This window comes from Manacus vitellinus, unplaced genomic scaffold (assembly GCF_001715985.3).
Source record: "Manacus vitellinus isolate BGI_N305 unplaced genomic scaffold, ASM171598v3 scaffold_1_pilon, whole genome shotgun sequence".
Lineage (NCBI taxonomy): Eukaryota > Metazoa > Chordata > Aves > Passeriformes > Pipridae > Manacus > Manacus vitellinus.
In genome coordinates, this window is record NW_021939396.1 from 34,356,479 (window position 1) to 34,377,816 (window position 21,338).

The 21,338-nt window shown below is 36.2% G+C and overlaps 1 protein-coding gene across 5 annotated transcripts in view; it reads left to right on the plus strand.

Moving 5' to 3' along the window:
- Window positions 1–1,275: 1,275 nt before the first annotated feature.
- Window positions 1,276–21,338, plus strand: part of PDE7A (phosphodiesterase 7A) — a 42,259-nt gene continuing 22,196 nt past the window's right edge. Inside the window, exons 1-4 of one of the 5 annotated variants that reach the window (XM_018079814.2) lie at window positions 1,276–1,384; window positions 8,028–8,088; window positions 14,696–14,728; window positions 15,225–15,308. In XM_018079814.2, the coding sequence (XP_017935303.1) occupies window positions 1,325–1,384; window positions 8,028–8,088; window positions 14,696–14,728; window positions 15,225–15,308 (238 nt within the window). In that variant the 5' untranslated portion in view covers window positions 1,276–1,324. Of the gene's footprint in view, window positions 1,385–8,027; window positions 8,089–8,648; window positions 8,693–13,288; window positions 13,607–14,695; window positions 14,729–15,224; window positions 15,309–21,338 lie in introns of those variants that run through there. The other 4 variants (XM_008934404.3, XM_029959275.1, XM_018079829.1 and 1 more) reach the window with 4 other exon arrangements.

Below are 21,338 nucleotides of genomic sequence, written 5' to 3' on the forward strand. Positions count from 1 at the left end.
GTTTGGAGTATAATAGTGCTGTAGGAACAACTGGTGCTGAGACCATGATTATAGCTTAAAAATCAGCATAAATATTGGGAATTATCAGGTAAAATAACAGAGCCTTATCCCAGTTACCGAATCTTCTCCTGCCTTCAGTAATCATCCACTGTGGTATGTGTCCCCTTTTCCTGTGGATGAAAGGAGATTAATTTCTCAGTGCTGAAGTTAGTGATCTGTACTAACTTTTGTGTTTTCTGTGCATATTGGAATTTGCAATTGATCTTTTTGCAAAAAAAGTTATATGAAGAGCACAATCTTCATATAATTTTCCTTTCAGTTATTCAGCTTCATCCTTTTAAACTCCTCAATGTTCCACACTGTTTTTTTCCACCTCTGTAGCTCCTTTTTTTTCCCCAAACTATTCGAAATTTCTTTGTATTTCTGAAATGAAACATTTTTATCAGCTTACAATGACAAAAATTAAAATAAATCTCAAAGCTGCCCCAAGCATGTAGGACCACTTGGCTGCCTAATCAGTGATCTTGGAGGAAGTTGGTCTGCTTTCCAACCCTGGGAAGTTCTAGGGAGGCTACAGTGAAGTTCAACCCTTGGAGCAATAAACCAAAGCCACATGCCAGTTCAGGCATGAGTGTGAGTGGCAAGAAAGACAGTATGAAGGATGGCCTGTTTAGTGGACAAAAGAAGAGATTGGAGAATGACAATTGGTTTGAATGATTGCACATATTCAGTGCATTAACTTTCTTTCATTAACATTATTTATAGTAAGTGGCTGTAAAAGCAGTTTTGAAATATTTTTTTGAAGTGCCGTTCATAATAGTTCTCCAGGTGGCAGAGATAATAGGAATTTGAGAATATCGGCTGTGGTGGAATCTGCTGGAAACAGGCTCTCAATAGCATTTGAAGGCAAGACAATATCCTAAATTAACTCAGGTGTTTGGACTACGGGAGTTTGATCCTGTGGTCTGGCACACTTTGCTGTGTTAAAATGTGATAAAAGGATGTAATGTGGTTATAGATTTCCTTTAGCATTTTATTTATTAAGGTTTATTTATTAAGGTTTTATTTATTAAGGTTTATTAAGGTTTTACTCTTTGCCGTGCCGTCTGGTTGTGAAACTTTCTTGTGGAGCCCAGCTTTGGCAGCGAGGGGAGCGGGGCAGTGCTGCTGCCGCCGAGCACATTGCTGGGGCTGTCAGGTGACAGCTGCCGCCTGCCTTGTGCCTCCCTGCCCTGTCCTGCTGCTCGGGCTCCCAAACCTCGCACAGACTTGAGCACGGGCCGCCATCGGAGGAGATTATGCTTCAGGAATCCGGGGTAATCCAATGGGAATTGCATTGATCTGGTGTTTAGCTCTGATCCTTATCAAATGGATTACTTCTAAGGTAGGCCTTTTTATTATTCTGTTTTGACTAACTGGGTTTATAAGTGGCCTGAGAGAAAACAAGTCGTTAGGAACTTCACAAGTGCTTATTTTTCTTCTTTAAATCTAATCTGTTTTGGAAACACGTAATTCGTCATTTAAGACTGTGTTTCCTGAGTGATCATACCTGATTTTGTAGCTCTTGACTTTTGCTTGCCTTGAAGTGGGAAGAGTGTGTTTGTAGCAGTGCCAGTTAGGAGACAGGGGAAAAAGGATCTGAAATGGCTTCTGAATGGCAGGGGTTTGCTTACCTCTGATACTAACGTATCTTCAGTTTTATAGCCCTTTAAAGGCTTTGTGAAAATAAGGAAAAACAATTTTAAACATAGTGAGAATAATACAAATTAAAGTATTTTGCTTCCTGGGCAGGATATCCTTTTTGTATTGTTGATTTTAGCGTTGTGGGAGTGGAAATACCAGTTTTGTTTGATTACATGAAATATGGACTACTTGGCTTACTTTGTAGCCTTTCCATTTTAGATCTCTGTGTTTTGAAAAATATGTGCTAATGTTAGACAGGATTAGGAGTTCCTACTCTCTCATTCTAAAGAACATAAGTATCCCCATAATGCATATTGTCCTGGTAAACATAGGTGAGATTGGTGCCTGGAGATGACACCAGGTTCTTCTTAGCATAACTCACTGTCTAATCTGGAATTAATTCCATAGGGGGAATAAATATAAGTTAAAGATTGTGAAGAAGAGCCAGAATCGTTGGAGAGAATGAGAAAAAAATGGAAAAAAAAAAATCAGAGTTCATGCATTTATATGTAGATAGATTTTTTTTTTTTTTATTGCTACACACTTCTAAAATTTTTGTACAATTAACAGGAGAATCTGAATGAGCATGAATTTGAATTTGTTGTAAAAACAGGCTTTGCCAGGCATCCATGCCTGTGCTTGTCAGTCCTTGCCTAGAATGTGTTTCTAAGTTTACTAAAAGCAAAAATGGTCAGGCTTTGTTCCTGGCACTTTTGACAACTTTTGTCACATCAAGAAAAAGACCAGGATACCCAATGGATGTTCACTTGTGACTGAGGGTAGATTCTAAATGCCAGAGTGTTACAGCCCATGTGCTAGCCTTGTACATCCACATATTACTGAGGTATTGTCGAACTGCTGGTTTTCTGGAACTTGACATAAAAAGCTTGCTCAAGGATTTTGTCTAATCCAGTTTGATCAAAGATTGTTTTAAAGTGGGGAAAAATAGGAATTCCAGTTAGCTGACAGAATACAGTTAGGCATAAGAACCTCTGCTTTTTGTGGTTGTGTTTTTACATGTGCTAATGGTTGTTTTTTTTAATGAATTAGTATTTTTGTATTCATCCAATTACCCTTTTTTGCTGTTGCCTTTGTGTCCTCCTGCTATTCTGATTTAGTTTCTAAAGGCAATACCCCTGTGGGTTTCTGTTGTCACCTAAGTCAATCACTTATGCTTTTTTTTGACTGTACTTTCTGATCAGTTGTCAAGCTTTTGTATATTTTTGTTAAATCTTGAATTTCTTATGTTGATAAATCTTTGGATGAATCTTATGATGCCACGTGATAGACATCTAAGTTATATAAGAGAAAATATCTTACAGGTGCATGCTGGATGTATGTGTCATTAACTTTTTGATAACTATAATCAAATGATAGCTAGATTTAAAAATGTTTACTGTCTGTCTTGGGAGGTGATCATGTGAAATAGCTTTATATGGAAGAAAATTATCACATTCAGATATTTGGAGGGAGTATGTGTTTCTTATTGCTTATTAAATATTGCCTTCCTGAAATTCAGCTACATTTTCTTATCACTGGTTTGATAAACTTTCAAAGTACTTCTTTGAACTCCAGTGAAATATTTAGGTAACAGTAGTAGGACCATTTTGCAGTGACTTACCTGAGGTCAGTGGCAGTTTAAGGGCTTTAATTGAACATTTTCCAATGCTTTAGTGAGTAAAAACTTGTTGGTGCCATGTGGAAAACTATGGCTTTATGTTAGCGTATAACTTTTAATTACTTGAAATAATTCTAAGAATTATTATACATGACAGTCTTGCTTTTGAAATCCAATGCTAGTTGGAGAAATAAGGTCTAATTAGTTTGTAATTCTAGGAACTTCCAGTTGATAAACTGTCTTATGATCTTAAATAATTTTTAAGTGTGAATGTTTGAGGCAACATTACCAGTAAATTGCAATTGCCATGATAAAACAACTTCTCCAAACTTGTTCAGTTTGGAGAACTGGTAAGTTCTTCTTCTCCAAACTGATAGAGTGGTTGAGAACAATTCTCTGATAGCTGGGCAAAGAACTTGGACAGAAAAGCCAAGTAGGTAAAAACCCCTGCCTGGCTGTGTTGCCCTCTGTCCTCTGTCTTTTCTTTCCCACCTTCTGAGTAAACAACTGTGTCACAAAACGGGGGTCGTGTTCACTATCAAAAAGCTCAGATGGTTCTTTCTCATGGGCAGTACTGAATTTTGAAGGCCGGCAGCTCTACCAGGTTTTGTTGCAGAATGAGACCAGCAGTTGTTTCACTTGACAGTCCAAAAACTGGCTAGCTGACACTTGCCAAAATGAAGAGCCTGACTGTTCTGAACAAGTTTGGGAAGTCCATGTGATAAAACTGATACATCAATGGAAACGTTTCTGTTTGGCACAAACAGCAGCAGGTGCTCCGTTTCCAAGTGATACATGTATATGCTGTACTCCCTAGCATCACTGAAGCGGTTTCCCTTTGAAGAGATATGTATCTGTGTGCTATTTTGGCATGTAGTTCCCATTGCATGGCCTTTATTAACTTCCTACACTCTATGAAAAGATGTTCAGAAAGATCTGACTTAAGTCTAAATTCTGATAGATCCTTCCTTTGCATATTTTTGCAGAGTCCTTGTATCGTTATTAAAGATTAGTGAATCTCTCGCTTTAGTTTGAACTTCTTTCATTCACTTTCCACAAATATGTCACAGAAGAGAAGTGAAAACCTTTTTACTGTATTGCCCTTTGGAAGAATAAGTGACACTCTAATATGAAACTGAAGTTTAAGGTGAGGTTTTCAAAGTGGAAGTCCGGTATAAACAATTCTTCGCAGTCATCTTTCTGACATCCGTCTTCAGTGCTGAAGCCAAACAGCCTACCCAGTTTGGATGGCTGTGCTCATGTCTGTAAGGAGGAGAGCAGTTCAGAACCTCACCTGATCATTTGGGGAATTTGTTGAATCATTTGGAGTCCAGAAAACATTCCAACCAACCAAAGTTGTCCTTGTGCTTGAAAAGGGAACCTGCCTAAACACATTAGGATTGTCTTAAATTTGAATGCTAGTAAGTCTGCCTGCCTATTGGAATGATGCTTATTTGTTTGATGTTTGTACAGAGGATCAGTATTGTTATTAACAGGTACAAAGCTTCGGGCAGACCAAAGAGGTGGCAGAGATTTGGAAATAAAATTTTATGCTAAATGAGTTAAAAATATTAACAATAACATGATATTTTGAAGTGCCAGAAGTCAGTCTTAGTCCATGAAGATTTTAGCCAAGATTTCCCCAGGGTAATACAGCGTTTGCTATGGTCATCTCAACTGTGTCAGTAAGGTACATTTTTAGCTTAGGTTTAGTCTTGTTGTAAGTTTAAGTTAAGGTTAAGTATAGTCTGGGTGTAGGCTACAGAAAGTGGGCCTGTGATTAGCAATGAGGAGGGCGGCATTTTTGGTCATCAACAAGGGTAAAATCCTGGTAATTATATTGTTTGAACTGTAGAGTGCTTTACAGCAACTTCAGTTCTTGAAGACACATTTACTTTCTTACTTATGAATTTGCCTCATGTATCAGTTCACATCTCAGTAGAAGCTGATGCTTTAAATCTAATCTTTCTGTTTGCTGGATTTAAATAGTGGCATCTGGGCAGTGCATCTTAAAGAACAACACACAGGATAGATTAAATTACTTCTCTCTTTTTGGTCCATTTTCCTTGCATTTTTCTAGAGTAGTGTAGGGTGTGTAATATAACAAATATATGGGCAGTTTTATTTGAAGTGGAAAAATAGGTGATACACTTCAACCTGCAGTAGATAGTCTGTTACCTGTTTGCAGCATAAGCTGACATAAAGCAATCCATTTCTGGATGAGTGCAGTATTATTTAATTTACTTACCTATCACAAGTAGCTAAAAAACCTCTCTACCATTAGTTCCATCCTTTATCTTTGACTGTCCCCCATAGTGCTCCTAACTCACTTAATTGCCTGGTCTAAAGGTAAGAGGTCTGACCATTCATCACCCACCCTTTTTCTATTGGTGAAACTTGCTAATAAGTTTTTTCCTCTTATGTATTTTATTTAACAAATTTCAATGAATGAAATATATTTAGGACCTGAAAATGTCCTACTATTTGTGAAGTATTAGTAGTGGAGTTTACACAATAAATAGTCTCTTTTTCCTTAGGAAATCAAACTTTGAAAGGTAATTTTAAAAGCTTTGATTGTTCAAAGATTTCTGTGAGATCTTTCAAGGTCCTTGCCAAACAAAGTCACTTGTCTATATAAGCAACTACTTTATGTTCTTAAAAATGTACTTTGTGTTTGATATCATACATGGATGTACTATTTTATACTGCTTTATCTAGCAAAATATTTTAGATTTTAGACAGCAAGTAATATTTTAGAATCAACATATGAAAAGTGTTGATTTTTCAGTAAATTTTTGCATATTGTTTTCCTTCTTGGAGACTAATGCTCCAGTTGGGCATGGGTCTTGAAGCTGCATGTGTGCTTAGCTTTCTCCTGTATTAGATTACAGAACTGTACTGGACACGTCTAGAAATCTGTGATAGACAGGTGCAAATTGCAAGTTAGCACTAAATTACATCACTTTGTGCCTAGTCAGTGATATGAAATGTTCCAGGCTACTGAAAATGTATTCAACTGAGATTTGCTAAAACTCAAAGGTAGGTTATATGAAGAAATTTGAAAATGTTAGTGGGAAATCTGCACAATTTTCTGGCTGATGAGTTGCATTTCTGCCTTTCCTATTAGGACAGGCACACTGCTTTGAGAAATGCTGTACAAACATACTTTGAAAAATTATTTGCATGGTTTGTGATCCTCCAAGGAAATACAGAACAAAAGCTGAGACAACAAAAAAGTGCTGTATAGTTCTTTGTTGTAGTCTTTACAACAGCTATTATCATTGGACCCCATTTGGAGTTAGGTCTTGGGTAATTTCTGTAATTAAATATTAAGCTTACTTTTGGAAAAACTTCTCTGACTTCAAGTGTTCAGGTTTTCTTTCTTGTTTTAGCATGAAAAATATTTAAAAAACTAAATGTAACTAAGGAGTTTGGAGTCTTAGCACATCATTTGTACAAATCACTGTGATAGAGGTTATTTATCTCTAGTCTTTCTTTGTGTTCATTCAGTTTGTTCTGATAGATAAATGCACGTAAGCAGTTCTGCCTTTTCCCCCTTCCAAGAAATTTTTCTTTATTTCATCTTCTTTCTTTTACAGTTATTTTCAGTAACCAATATCTGGTTTTTCCTCTCCTGTTTTGTAACATGATTTGATTTCTTGTCTTTTGAGCTTGCACATTTTCAGGCGGCTGTGTGTCCCTGGTATAGCATTGCTCCTGCTGCAGTGACCAAAAAATGGGTGCTTGTGTTCACCCCCAGTCTGGCTTTTATGTGAAGTTCTCAAAGGGGTTTGATGACTCTTCACAGCACTGAGGACTTCACTGTCCTCAGTGTAAGAAAGAAGTGTAGTGGACAGGGGAAGGTCATAGGAGTTTCTAATGTGCACCACTCCCCCTCCTCTCCCCCCAAAATCTTATTTCTTTAAATAACAGCCTGATTGTGAGTGATCCTCTAATCCCAGGGTTAAGAAGTAACATTAATGAAGGCCCTAGGAAGTGGCAGAAGGTGGTTGAAGCACAGTAAAGGCAGGATGCTGGGTTAAAGTAAAGGCTGGGTGCTAGGTCAAGTCAAACTCTGAAGACTATGTGGTGCCACTGTTGTGTGGCAATGAGAACATTCCTCCAGTTTTTAGCTGTTAGAGGACCACTTCACCACCACCTGTGAGACTTCCCAGATTATAACTATCCCATTAGCTGAATAGGTCTGACACACGTCTTGTGTAGGTAAGAAATACAGCTTATGTGGGAGTATCTCGATGTTGTGCATGGATAACTTGATGACTCTTTTAGACTTTTATCATAAAATATGAAATAACACTTGCTTGTTTTCTCTGAAATATCTTTATGTATTCTTGCTTCAGTGGTACCTTGATTTGCCTACAGAAAGCAGTGTGGCAGCCTAGGACTGCAGTTATGGTGGGTTTTTTTTATTGTGAGGAATGATTGAGGAACATCTGAAAAGAAATTTATGAGGGTATTTTTTTTCCGACACTTTGGTCCTGTTTTTCATGATTTTTTCACTACCAATTCTTGTCCTTCCTTTGTCCCTACTTAAATCAAAATTAGTAGACATATATGTATTTGAAAGATGCATTTTTCATGAAAGATGCAAGATTTCTAAAATTAATTTTGAGAGTTAAATTGGAAATGGTCAACTAATATTTTCACTTCAATTTAAAAATTATTTATTTCTAACTTACATAAAATATGCTTTCTCTTTCTGCAGAGACGTGGAGCAATTTCCTATGACAGCTCGGATCAGACTGCGTTGTACATTCGTATGCTAGGTAAGCATACCAGTTTCTGTATTGCAAAGTTCTAACATTTATGATTGATTTAAATAATAAATTTTTAAATATTTGTGTTGAATTCATAAACTTATTATTCTCTTTCTCCTGGATAACATTTTGGTTAGATTCTTTAGAAGAGTTTGGGTTCTTTTGTGTTGACTTGGGCTTTTTGGTTGTTGGATTTTTTTGTTTTTCTTTTTTCCTGAGTTAATTATTGTGTTGGATGTCTTACTCCTATAATAAAAAAAAAACTAACCCACAAAACAAACAAAACCAAAGAAAAGTTCTTGTAATTAACCTAAAGTGCTTGGTAGAAGTTAAGGTTTCTGAGTGACTCATGAATGACCTTTATTTCTGTGATGAATTTACCACCTCTGCATGGTATCCTTCTGGTTAAAACTGTAGCTTAGGGAACATTTGTGTGAGAGTTACCACGCACTCTTAAAAACTTCAATATGGAGGATATGAAATGCTCAAGGTGTTCTTAAAACAATTATATGATTTTAAGCAATATTTTTCTCATTAATCCTAGGAGGTGACTTGAGAAGGAGAGGATGCATGACAGGGCCAGGAGTTCAGTCAACCTATGAATATTTTCAGAGTAGGAACTAGAGAAAGACTAAAGCTGAATTCAAATGAAAGCACACTACTGGGAGGGGAAGACACCCAAGGGGAGACCCTCTGTGATACTGAGTGCACAGAAGGAGTTGAGGTCACTTGTTGAGAGGAGAAAGATGCAAAGCTCTCGCAGTTCTGGCTGCCAGATTCCGTACTTCCCGCACCTCTTCTGGAGGCTGCTGGTGGTGCAGATGGCGTGGGGACTGTGTATGTGCTCTAAGTCTGTTTCACTGCAGAATGATGCCACTTAATTTAAAGCCATCTTGAGCTATGATTTTCTGTTGAAATGGACTATGAATGTGTTTGCATGATGTCTCTCGCAGCTCAATGAACAACAGCTAGTGATTACTAATTCTTAACCATCTCCAACTCAGTCAGCCATGTGTCTTTTTATGCCCTGATCCTTTTCAGTTTGGTTGTATATTGTATGTGTTAAAGTCCCCAGAAATTCATAACTGCGTTGTCTATGAATTTAGAGTTGTAAGCTATATACATGTGTACACATGTGTGTATATTAATTCGTAGTCTTAACTTACATATGTGGGCATACACCTTCATATTTACATAAAAATCCAGTTTTGACTTAGCATCTTCACATTTTTTTTTTCAATTATTTTGGGTTTTTTATATTTGTGAGGTTAATACTACAGCAGTGACTTGTCTACTGAAGGATTTTTGATCAGAGAATTTAATTACTTTGGAGATCTGTTAAGAGGAGGACAGATGAAGCTGACTTCTAAATGTTTACTGAAAAAGCTGCTGGGGTTTTTGTTGTTGTTGTTGTTGTAAGTAGTTTTATTTTGCTTTCAGAACTTAAAATGAAGTAGTTAGGCCTATCATTTCTGCAGAAGGATATGTGGTAATACTCAAGTAATTCTAGAGGAAAGCAAAGCATGACTTCCTGTAGTTCTTGGTATATACTCCTGAACTGAGGGAAAAATCTCATTTGTCTGGAAAATCTTTAACTGTTCTCATAGGCAGAACTGGAAAATAATCAGAATATGATGCTAAGTAAATTAAATTTTCACTTGTTCTCTCATTGGAATTAATTATTACACTATGTGATTGGTGCTTGTTATGAATAGCATAAGTCTTGCTTGCTGGCGTAACTCATTCGCGCTGTTCTAATGTGGGTGGGGGGAGGAGGGTACCAAAAAGCAAACAAAAAATTGCTCGCTGGATGTTTTAATCAGTATGATAAATTTGTAGTGTTTTCTCACTTATTAGGGATCACTTGGTTCTCCCAAATGTTATGTACACTGTACTGTACAAGTTAGCAACTATTTACATATATAGTACTTTTGTAAGTGTAAATGGACTGTAAAAAAGACCAGCCTGAAAGCTGAACAGTTGGATGCATCGGTATGTAGAAACATTCATATCAGAGTAGATTCAAGAGTTAATATATTCCATTAGAACTTTTTGCAAGAAATGTGAAGCATTGCATTTCCTACAGTATTGTGATGAAGTTTTGTTTTTGTTTTATTTATTGTAGTACATTTTAGTGGAGTGAGCTGTAAGGAATCCTCAGCTGTAACTTAATGGGAAGTTAGGCACAGTCATGAGAGGTTTTGCCTTTTACTTTCTTGGTTTTTATTCCATATAGAGTATACATACTAGTAAAATGTACCTTGATAAGGTGTTTATTTTAGCAGACCAAAATTATAAAGCCAGGGGTATCTAGGATACCTCTCTCTTCCTCTGTTTAGCTGTGCTGGCTGTAAAGTTTCTTCATTTGATGTTTTTAAGCTGTTCCAATGGGAATCCAATGGAAATTAATTTACATCAATTAAATTGGAATTCCTGTGGTATAGCAGTGTTGTCAGGTTCCACTTAAAAGATCAAATTTTAGGGCTACACAAAATAAACAACTAACTGTTAACTGTCTTCATCAGTGTGTCAATATAAACAAACAGGGTTGACTGTAATGACTCATCTGTCATACCCTATTCCCAAAATATACACTAAGCCACTCCCGAGTGGCTTATTTACTATTTTAAGATATAGATACAGATGCAGCATTGTAGAATTTTTCTTTTAAGACCTTGGAAAGGCTAATACATCTGCATCACCTCAGCTGCTACACCCCTCAGCTACTTTCCTCAGCAACTATGAGGAATTCTTAAAATATCTTTTAAGTGCTTCTGTGTAATCTTGATACTTCCTTGATTTTTTTTCTCTTATTTGCTTTTCTGGTTTCTTTTTCTTGCTGTTTTCTATTGCCTGAAAGTTTTGCTGCTGTGCATGGAGTAGAAAGTGTGGGGCACTGACTGCTTGTATTGGTGAGTGTGCACCTCTCGACTAAAACTGGAGCATTTTACGCTCCTTTAGAGAGATTTTACTCTCCTTTAGAGACACTGGAGGAAAGCTACTGTGTGATTCACGCTCTTCTCCTGTAGCAGTTATGTTGTGTTCAGTTTGCTTTAATTCTGGCGTATTCAGCTGACCTATCATCTGTTTCTTCAACAAATTTAATAGGAACTTTACTCTGTGAAGCTAGTAATTCTGTCTGGAAATCCTGCTCTTCAGAACTTCATGGCTTTGACTTGGGTGCTTTACCTTGAGGTGGCTGTCGTAATTTCTGCTCCCAGCTGTCCTCCGTGATCTCTGAGGTTTCTGCCCCTGCTCCAAAGGCCTCAGCTCCCCAAGCAGCTGCTGCATTGTTACTGTGCCACACTGGAGCGTTAGGGTAGCACCAAGTATGTGCTGTGTAACCCTAACGCACAGGGATGTCAGCTGTGGCATTTCAGCTGCCTCGTAAGTATCAGAGCTGTCCTTGCCCTGTAAGCAGGAATCTGAGAGAGGGGCAGGAACTAAGCGATCTCTTTCAAGGTAAGTCTTGTTACAGCCCTGATTCCTTTTCTGTTTTCAGTTGTAGCTGCAAACCTCCCACTTAGATTCATTCTTCCATGATTTATTTAGTCTTCAGTTGAGTTTCTGCCTGTATGACCTTTGTCTTAAAAATGCAAGCAATCCTGATCATGTAGAACTATTCTGGAAAAAAATGGAGCTGAATACTCGGCCATCAGATATTTTGTCATTTTTGTGCACAAAATCAGGTTTTGAAAGGAAGGCTTCACACTTTTAAATCTTCTTGATTCTTTGGAATCACAGAAACTCTCAAAGAGGGAAAAAAATTGTTTCTGGAAGTCTGCTGTCATTAAGATGCTGGACTTGAATGTGTTCCCTTAAGGTAACAGAGGAGTCTTTTCAGAGTGGCTAAAAGTGACCAAAGAAGGGACACTTAAGATAAAAGCTGTCAGTCAGGTTGCTATCACTTCTGTGCTCCCCCCAAGGAAATATACCTGTGAGCAGACTGTGTGATCTCATTGTTTAAAAAGATTTTGTAACCGTTTTGATATACTTGTAAAGGTCTAGATAAATGAAAATTATTCAAAAGTTCTTTTGGTTTAGGTGTTGAATTTAAATTGTCTTTCAACTACCGTAATAATGATTGACTCTGAGGCTGGACATCTGTTGCTGTTTGTAGGAATTACGTAACAGTGTCCTTTTGTCTGATAAATTCGAGATGTCTTGTGCCTTTTCTTAAAGTTACCTATGAAGATAAACACGTCTCTTCCTTAAAATTAAATTCTGCATAATTTGAGTGACAGGGTTACAAAACACTTGCACGGGATTTCCCAAGCAAATCGATGCAAATAGGTTATGTTGTGTGAAAGCACAGGGATTTGGGGTCTGTTAATCTTTGCAGTTTACAGTAACTGAACAGTGAATGTATAATGACGGTCCAGTATTCCTGGATGTTTTGGGACTAACTGTACCTCTGCAGTAGAGATCAGTTTCACTGTGCTAATGGCACATAATTTCATGACATGTAGCCCGTTAGATGCTATTCTTTTTTCTGCTTCCATATACTTAGAAACTTCAGATGGAAAAATGCTGTCATCAAATTCCGCTTGTACCAGTATTTTTCAAGCACATTTGTTGTCTGAAATCTTCAAAAATGCAGCAGTCCTGTACAATGGTAATGGAGACTGCTTTTCTGCCTTTGTTTTGGTGCAGTAGAATTTTCTACTTTGCTTGCTGTAATACATTCCAGTCCTGTAGAAGTGATATATTTTCCCAGAATGAATACAATTTTATTCTAAATAACTAATCCATTGTTGAAATCTTTATTTTTAAAAAAATATCCTCTTCTACCATGATTAAGGAGAGAGAATTTATTTAACAATTATTTAATGAAAATATTTTGCTTTCCTTGCTGGAATTTCTCATTCCTTATGTAGGCAACTAAATACACTCATTTTAGCTGTATCTTATTACAGTTGCCTTTTTGTTACTTTGTGATGTGCATTTATAATATATAATTTCTTCTTTTGGCTAAATATTCCTGTAAATAGATGTTCTAGTAATTCCTGTTAAAAACAATGTAGTTAGTTGCACTTCTGCATTTCACTTGTAGACAGTTTTTCGTGTTTTCCTACTCAAAATCCTCAACACTGCAGGCATTTCAAGGGTAACAGGGATACTTATTCTGTCCATACTGTTAGGCAAGGTACTAGTAAATAAAAAAGAACAAAGCACAGAGAAATTTTCTGGACATCATTTATCAGGTGAATCTGCTTGGTTTTTTGTTTGCAGAATTCCATGTTGGTCTTCAGGTATTTTTCTGTGAATTTTTCCTATTCTTGATACTTAAAACAAGTAAATTGTTTGCCAAAACCTAGTTGTACATTGACTGAAACTATTTGTTGATTTATGTTGCGGTTTGTAAATTTTGAAAGTAAAGAACTGCCTTGAAAACTAAATATAATTCACAAAATCTATATCACATTTTCTGTAAAAAATTAGCTCAACTAAAAAAGTCTTTTTTCTTTTAATTCAGCTGGTGAACTCATTCACGCAGCTGTAGCTATGCCTGATTACCCAGATAAATGTGAGTGAAAGGTAACGAAAGTTGAATTTGCCTCCGTGTAAACTGATATTTTCATACACAGCTACTAATGCATTCGCTTCCTCTCTTCCAAAGTTTCCTCTCTTTTTCCTTTTCATTAATTTATTTTGTAAATAAAATTCACCAGTTGCTTTTGCCTAACAGAAGACTTCTACAATCTGCTGCCTCTGTATTGCCGGGAAGGAGACAAGTCTCTTACACTCTGTTCAAATGAATGCTTGAAGCATTTTTAAGTAATATATTGTCAGGTTACTTTCCCTTGCAGCTCATTTAAGGTTTTCAGTTTCAAACAATAAAAGGGCTAATTACTGAAAGGCACATGTATTTAGTATGTTTTTACTGTTATACAAATTTTACACCCAGTATTTGGGGAGCCCTGGACCTGCTTACCTTTTTGTGGTCCTTCCAGCCTGGTTCACAAGATAACATTCATGTCAAGTGTATCACTATAGGTATGTCAGTGTTTATAGATATGTATCTCTACAAAGATGCCTGTTGAGCATTAAAAGCTTAAGTCAGTATCTTTAGCTATTTTCTGACAAGTTGCCTGCTTCAGCATTACAGATTAGCTGGTTGGAAATAAAAGAAGGGAAAAATACTTTCAAGGTGTCTATTACTTGCCGGAAATTAAATAGCTAGATTTTTATTTTGTTTTTATAAACTCAGTCATAGTTGCTTTTGTTAATTACTTATTTTGGATTCATATAAAAAGCGCTGTGTTTGAGGTGAGGAGAATACTACACTTGAAGGATTTTCATAATTAGAAACCAGAACATTTGCACATCTTCAATTTAACTTTTTGTTAGGATTTGAGGAAACACTATTGCATTTGATCCTCAAAGATTTGTCCAAATTTGTAATTGCAAAAGGATTTTAAGTGAAAGCTTTTAATCGAAGTGAACTACTTATATTAATGCATACGAGTACCTAATGAAAGAATACTGATCAGCTTTCAGTTGGTAAAATGGATAAGTAGAAATCAACTAGCATGCTAAAAGATTCAGGTTGAAGCTAATTACAGTGCAAAATAGTTTGATAAAATTTTAATACTGAGTTTTGGTATTTTAATAGGCTCTTGTGTAATATTCAAACAGCTGAGCACAAGTAAGTAAATGCTAGTGGGAAAATATTCTATTATGTAAAATAAAACCATATTTTAACTAGCTTATTTGCTAAAAGCTACCATTTCTAGAAGTTGAATCTTTTTTGTATTTTATAAAATGTTATCGTTTTATGTGTGTTACTGAGGAACAAATCGACTTTTAAATGTTTGTGTTTTCTGTCATATTAAGGTGCATTTTTACCATACTGGTGTAGCAAGCTCTTCCTAATTTCATCTGAATGCTTATCACATGCTTCTGGCAACGTATGCTTAGGCAGGAGAGATTTTGACGAGAAAGCATGTGATTGCATGTTTAACAAGTCTTCAAACTTTGTTTTGAATTCCACCTTTAAAACAAAAAGCATTGAAGTAGGCCTATTGTTTGAATTACTCTCCTCCATTAAGTACATGAATCTTTACCCCTCCAGGCTATGTTCATTTGCATTTTATCTCTGCCACTCTTCCACACTTTTATTTCACTCTTGACCCTGTTTCTAGGAGATGTGCGAGTAAGAAGTCGGGCAGGATTTGAAACAGAGAGAAGAGGTTCTCATCCATACATTGATTTCCGTATTTTTCACTGTAAGTATTTAAAAGCAGATAAATTACAAATACACAAAGGCTTCCATCAATTTTAACTACTGAGCCTCTAAAAGATAGCAGCTTTTATAGCAAGACCATTTTTTATACTTAGGAAAATCCTTCATGCTAGCTCATTACCAAAAATAGAAGAGGACAATCCTCACTGCTAAATTTTTGTTTCTAAAAATTTAGTTTAAACTCATTGAATTTAAACCTGAATCCCTGTGGAAATGAAGACTGTCTTATATCCAGCTACTGGTGTGTGTGCTCACTTGACAGACACAATCAGTTGAGGGGAATAATTTCCTGCTTTTATGCAGCAGCAGAAAGGCCCTGTCTAGGATGGTGCTTGAATAGACTTACAGTAGATATCAATGTGCTTTGACCTCATCATAATCAATTAACATTACGTCTACTCAAACATGTAGCTAGGGCTTAAATTTTTGGACAAATATAAATCTTAAAGTGTTACAGGAAAACAGCAGACTAAATTTTTTTGATTATGTGTTTTAGGAATCATTTTTTCTCAGAAGTGTTGCAAGAATAATATTTTTGTAGAGAAAAAAGTTAAATTATCTATCTGTGATGTTATAACTAAATTTGTCAGTAGTTGTTGTAACATGAAGTTTCAATAACCACCAAACCAATATGCAGGGAAAGTGCAGAGGATTTAAGTCTTAATTAAATTATGTCAATATTGAATGTATTAAGTGTCATAAAGTATCTATACCAACACTGAATCAGCACAGTTCCAATATTCTGAATACAATGGAGAGATTTAGAAAAGCTGATTTCATGATAACAAGTGTGGTTGTTCTAATTACCTTGTTAATAAAAATGAGTGGCAGAAACTGGTCTTATGCTCTGATTGTAACTGAAGTTACTCTTTTAAAAAAGTAGATCACATTTAAAACTCTTAAACTCTTTAGTTTCATTCAAAAGTTTCATAACAATAGGTGAGAAAACAAAGTTTGAAGAGTGTACTATATTGATTTTTCCAACAAAGAGGATAAGAATTTCATCTCAAGTCCTGATTGAGTATAATAAATTCTCTAGAAATAGCATGCAATTTATGAAGTTCATAACTATGTCTTTTTGTGTATGTATATATATGTGGCATTTCATGCTGATAGGGGAAAATACTAACAGAGTAGTAAAAGAACTACCAGTTAAAAGGCAGTCAATGTATGATATTATTGCTGTTGTCAAATTAACTATTTTCTGTGGTCCTCATCACACTTTTCTTTCCATCCTGATGATTGTGCATCAGGCAGATCATGACTAATCAGGAAGAGGATTTTCACACCCTTTCTTCTTGCCCCTACCTGTTCAGGCATAGGCACCAGCTTTTAGCAACATCACCTGTGGTGTCTGATGACAGCAAAGAATGTTGCTAGGAGGCCCAAAAAATTCTTTGGCTATAGCTTCCCTCTCAAGTCAACTGCTGTGGCAGTTTTCAGAGTTGCCATATTATAGTCATATTTTTTGCACTTCAGGACTGTAGCCTGTTGCAGGGTTGCTCTTCGACTTCAGGCTCCTGCCGTATTGTGGAGTTTCTTTCAAAATCAGTAAGGAATTCAGAGCCAGCTCTCACCATATCACTGGGTTATCTATTAATTAATGTAATTGTGGGATTTTATTAATCAGTAAAATATTTTCTTTTTCTCTGCAATGCTAATTGAGTCCTGATCAATGTTTCCTTAATTGTTTTAAGCAAAACAAATTTAGTATGATACTATGAGACTGCAAGTCGAGAGAAGTTCTGGGAATCAGACTAGACCTGATTTTTAGGGTATTGTCCCTGCCCTCTCCCGGTAACTCCAGAAGGATTTGATTTTGCCACATCGAGCTACATGACTGAAAAATGTTCACCCTTACGAGCAATAGCATGTGAGAGGAGCCAGCCAGCTCTTCTTTCCTTGAGGCAAAGACTGAACTGAAAAGGGTCTCTTCTGGAGCCAAAGCAAACTAAACCATCTGAATGCTCGCTTTTTTTTTTCCCTCCCCACCACAGCTGTATCCTGAACATCAGTAATGCATGGATATGCTTCCTTCATCATGTTTGTATAGTTTCAGTGTAACTTTCTTCTACCATCCAGTAACTTTATTGTGTGGTACTAAATATTTTGCAAAGATCATGGCTTACCTGTTTTGCAGATGTTGTATATACTGGCTGTCAGTCACAGTGTGGAAGCATTATTGCTGTTTTGTATTTTTCTTAGCTAATTTGTGTTGTTCAGCATTTTCTTTTTGTGTCAATGATGTTTTTAGAAGAAGTTGAACATCTTTCAGGAGGTCCAGCTAATAATCTGCGACCAGTTCTCTTTTCCTATATTTTATTGGTAGACTCTTAACCCTGTATTTTATTGGTAGGTTTGAAGAGTACTGAATTTTAAATGCTTTATTCTGTTTTCAGGAAGCTACTGTTGTGTGCATTTGTTTTAAATAGTCACTTCTGTTTCATTATACTATTTTAACTTGCAACTTTATCTTGTGTTGCTGAAGAAAATTTTTAGCACTTACTTATTAAGACCACTTCTGTATCTTCTTAAGCATTATAAGCTCAGCCTCTGTATTCCTCATCCCATAGTTCTGTAATTGACACATGAATATGCAAGTTTTTAACTTGACTAGAAGTATTCTCAACAGTAACCTTTTTCTAGGAAATTCAATTTGAGGAAAGATTCTTGAAAAAATATCTTTATTGTTATTGCTAGAGATGGTGGTATGGGAGTCATCTGAGAATTCTTAAATTCAGGATTTGACTGGTGATCAACCTAAGTTTGTTGGGTGGTAATTTTCCTTCTATATTACGTGTTGTTCGAGAAGTCACCTTTTTATGGGTAATTGCAGGAACTAGCCAGGAGGAGTAGTTTAATTAACAAATTTTTGTTTGAATAAGACTGCTTCCTGATGAGTGGGGAAAGATAGGACTGTATTCCTCGGTTGGTTTGCAGTTGGTTAATGTTGAATCATCAATTAGTAGCTTTTCTGTTACTGTGGTCTGTTGATTATGCCTGTGTAGGACCATGGGCATAAACTCAGAAAGCAGCTCAAAGCCACTGTTTCTGGAAAGGAGAGAGCAGGCACACAACTTTCTTCCTCTGAAGTAAATTTTGGCCTTAAATATAATGGTTGTTCAGTGGATGTATATAAATCACACCTGCACATTAAAATGCCTGCACTGTAACGTTTTATTGACTTGACTGTGGAACTTTTAACTCCATGTGTAACAAGGAGGAAGTTTTGCAATTCACTGTGACGATGCAGCATGTACTGTTTGGTTTTCAGGGAAGTTATTGAAAAGTGTTTTCAGTGGTGTTAACCACTCTTCCTGCCTGCTGGTTTACAGGTAGGCTACAGTTAACATGATTACTTAAAATTTTTTTTTTTCACATTACTTGAGACTTCACGGACAATAATTCAGTCTGCAGCATTGGCAGAATATGTTGATAAAAGCTAATGCAAAACAGAATCTTTGGTAGAAGAATTGGTAAGTGCACAAACAGGAGTATATAATGTGCCCCAATCACTCACTATTTCACCTGAAAAAAAAAACAAACAAGCAGTGCTCATTTATGTATACAGTATGTTATACTGAGGAAGTGAAGCCAAAAGGAATAAAGCTCAAGTGAATAATTAAGATAACAGAAAAAATATTGGGAACTGCCTTATGCAGATACAACCTAAATTAATACTTTTAAGCTTCCTTTTTAGGAAAGGGTTGTTGGCTATAGTCAGAAGAAATAGATAAAAACCCAAATATTTTTGGGTTTGTGGAGAGGAAACTTTTTTTCTTTGTGCTTTTCCTGTTTTGCCTGACCCTAAATAAATAAGACCTTGTCAAAAGGTTTTTAGAATTCTCTTGGGCCACTCTCGTCTGAGCATCCTTCTGTGGGGAGATAGTGATGTTGCCAACACATGGGGCTCTATTTTGTGTTTTCTAGATAAGGGAATGTGACACGTGAGTTAAAATGTCTTGGAAAGAAGAAAGGGGTTTTTGAGTTATTCAGTATGTGTCTATATGGCTCCATTTTGAAGCAGATAGATGTTAGCATATGGTATAGTGCTTCACATAGGAGAGAAAATAACGTGATTTGAACTTAAGACTTCATTGAGACTTAGACAGTTCTTCTCTTCAGTTGTATATGAAGCCTTTTTAGTGGGAAAAGAAAGGGAGACTATTATAGGTAATGAATAAATCTAGTTCTCTTTCTTGAGAAGGCAAACACTTGAAGAAATTATTGAGTTTATTATACAACCTTCAGACAGTTTACTTGGAAATCATAGTTCATGTAACATATTATATGCTACTCTGAGATCTGACAAAGATGTCAGCATCTACTGTTTGCCATGATGTTTTTAACTTTTCAGTTTTTTGCTCACAAATTGTTGGAAAAGTTTTATCTTACACAGTGAATTTAGATTCCCCTTGACTGAGAGGCCAGAAGTCAAAGAAGAGAGAGGAGTGCAAATCCAAATTGATTGCTTTAAACAATTTGTAAAATCCTTGTGTAACAGCAGCCAGTCCTGCTTTTGATATCATCTAGAGATTGAGATAAAATGAGCCTGGTCCAGGTGAATTTGAATACCCTTTTTAGTTTTAGGAAAACAGAGGAATTACCAAGCTGAATATGGTTAAAAGTAATTGTCTTGTTCAACAGTCTACTGTGAAGGGTGAGTTTCACAATGAGTAAAGTCATGCGAGAAGATTTCTGTGTGGTCATAGGTTGAATGAATTTGTTTCCCTATGAAAAAACCAGCACTGAGAAGTAAAAAGCTTGTACTCAAGAGATTTCTCCAACAGCTGCCTTTCTGTGAAGCATGGGATTCTGAAATGGTCTTCTAATTATTCACAATCCAGATTATTCAAATATATTGTTTTTCTCAATATGAGCAAAATTTTGACTTGGGTTTAGTGTGGAGAATGCAGTCCCACAAGGGGAAGTCACAGACAATGCTCTAAATACAACCTTAGCCAAACGAAAACAGTGAAGATGAACATGAAGTGAAAAGTGAGCTTGAAGTGAGCTTGGTTAAGGAAGATTTTGGGATAAAAGCTGCCAACTGAGAGTACAGGACAGGTTTATTTTTTTTCTTTGCTGTTCTAGATTGTTGTTTTACCTACAGTTTCTTTACGAGTTTCTGTAAAACACTGTGTGTGCCCTGGAGTCTTACACAGATACAGACCACTCTGTTTTATTGCTGAAGTAAGTTTGACCTTAGAAGGAGACAGAGACACATTCTGGTTTCTTTTTCCCTTTTCTTTTGAACCTCTCCATTGTGTTTCTTCTCCAAGTAGCTTATTTTGAAAGCTTTTTTTTTTTTAATGCTGGATAATTTGACGGAAAGTATGTGAGAATTCTTTTGTTTTCATGTCTGCTCCTAATTTGACTTTTGTATTTGCAGTCATACAGACTGGTAAAGGAAATTCTTTTTCTGTTAACCATGATGTGTTACTTTTGAATTATTCTTTCATTTCTGGTGGTGGAAAATAGCTAAAAAGTATTACTTGAGGATTCTGACTGTCCATTATTGTAGAACTGGAGATTTCTAGGACACTGAAGAAAGGTGGGTTTTTTTATAAGACATGAAGAAAATTATTTGGTGATGGTTTGGAATATATTATCCTTTTGGGAAAATAGTGGAACCATTATTGTGTCATGTACTTGTCCTTCAGGAGCATCAGTATCTCGATTAACACAGCATAACCCATTTTGTAAGGGCTGTATTTGTGTTCTGATAATATTCCTCTAAATGTTTTGCTTCAGTGAAGTTCATTGGTTCACACTGTGCTGTTGTGAGCTGCAGATTTGCCTTGCCCAGTGGGTGGGTTCAGGTTTAAAAAAAAAAGTACACAATTGCAGGATTGCTGGGGTTATGATTCAGTAGATTGGTATGGAAAGATTATGCCTTGTATATAGTTTCCTAGTCCTGAGATTATTGCATAATATTACTCATTCCAGCAGAGGAATGGCATTGTATAATTTACTTAATTTTGTATCTTTCCTGAGGTGTTTACAGAAATAT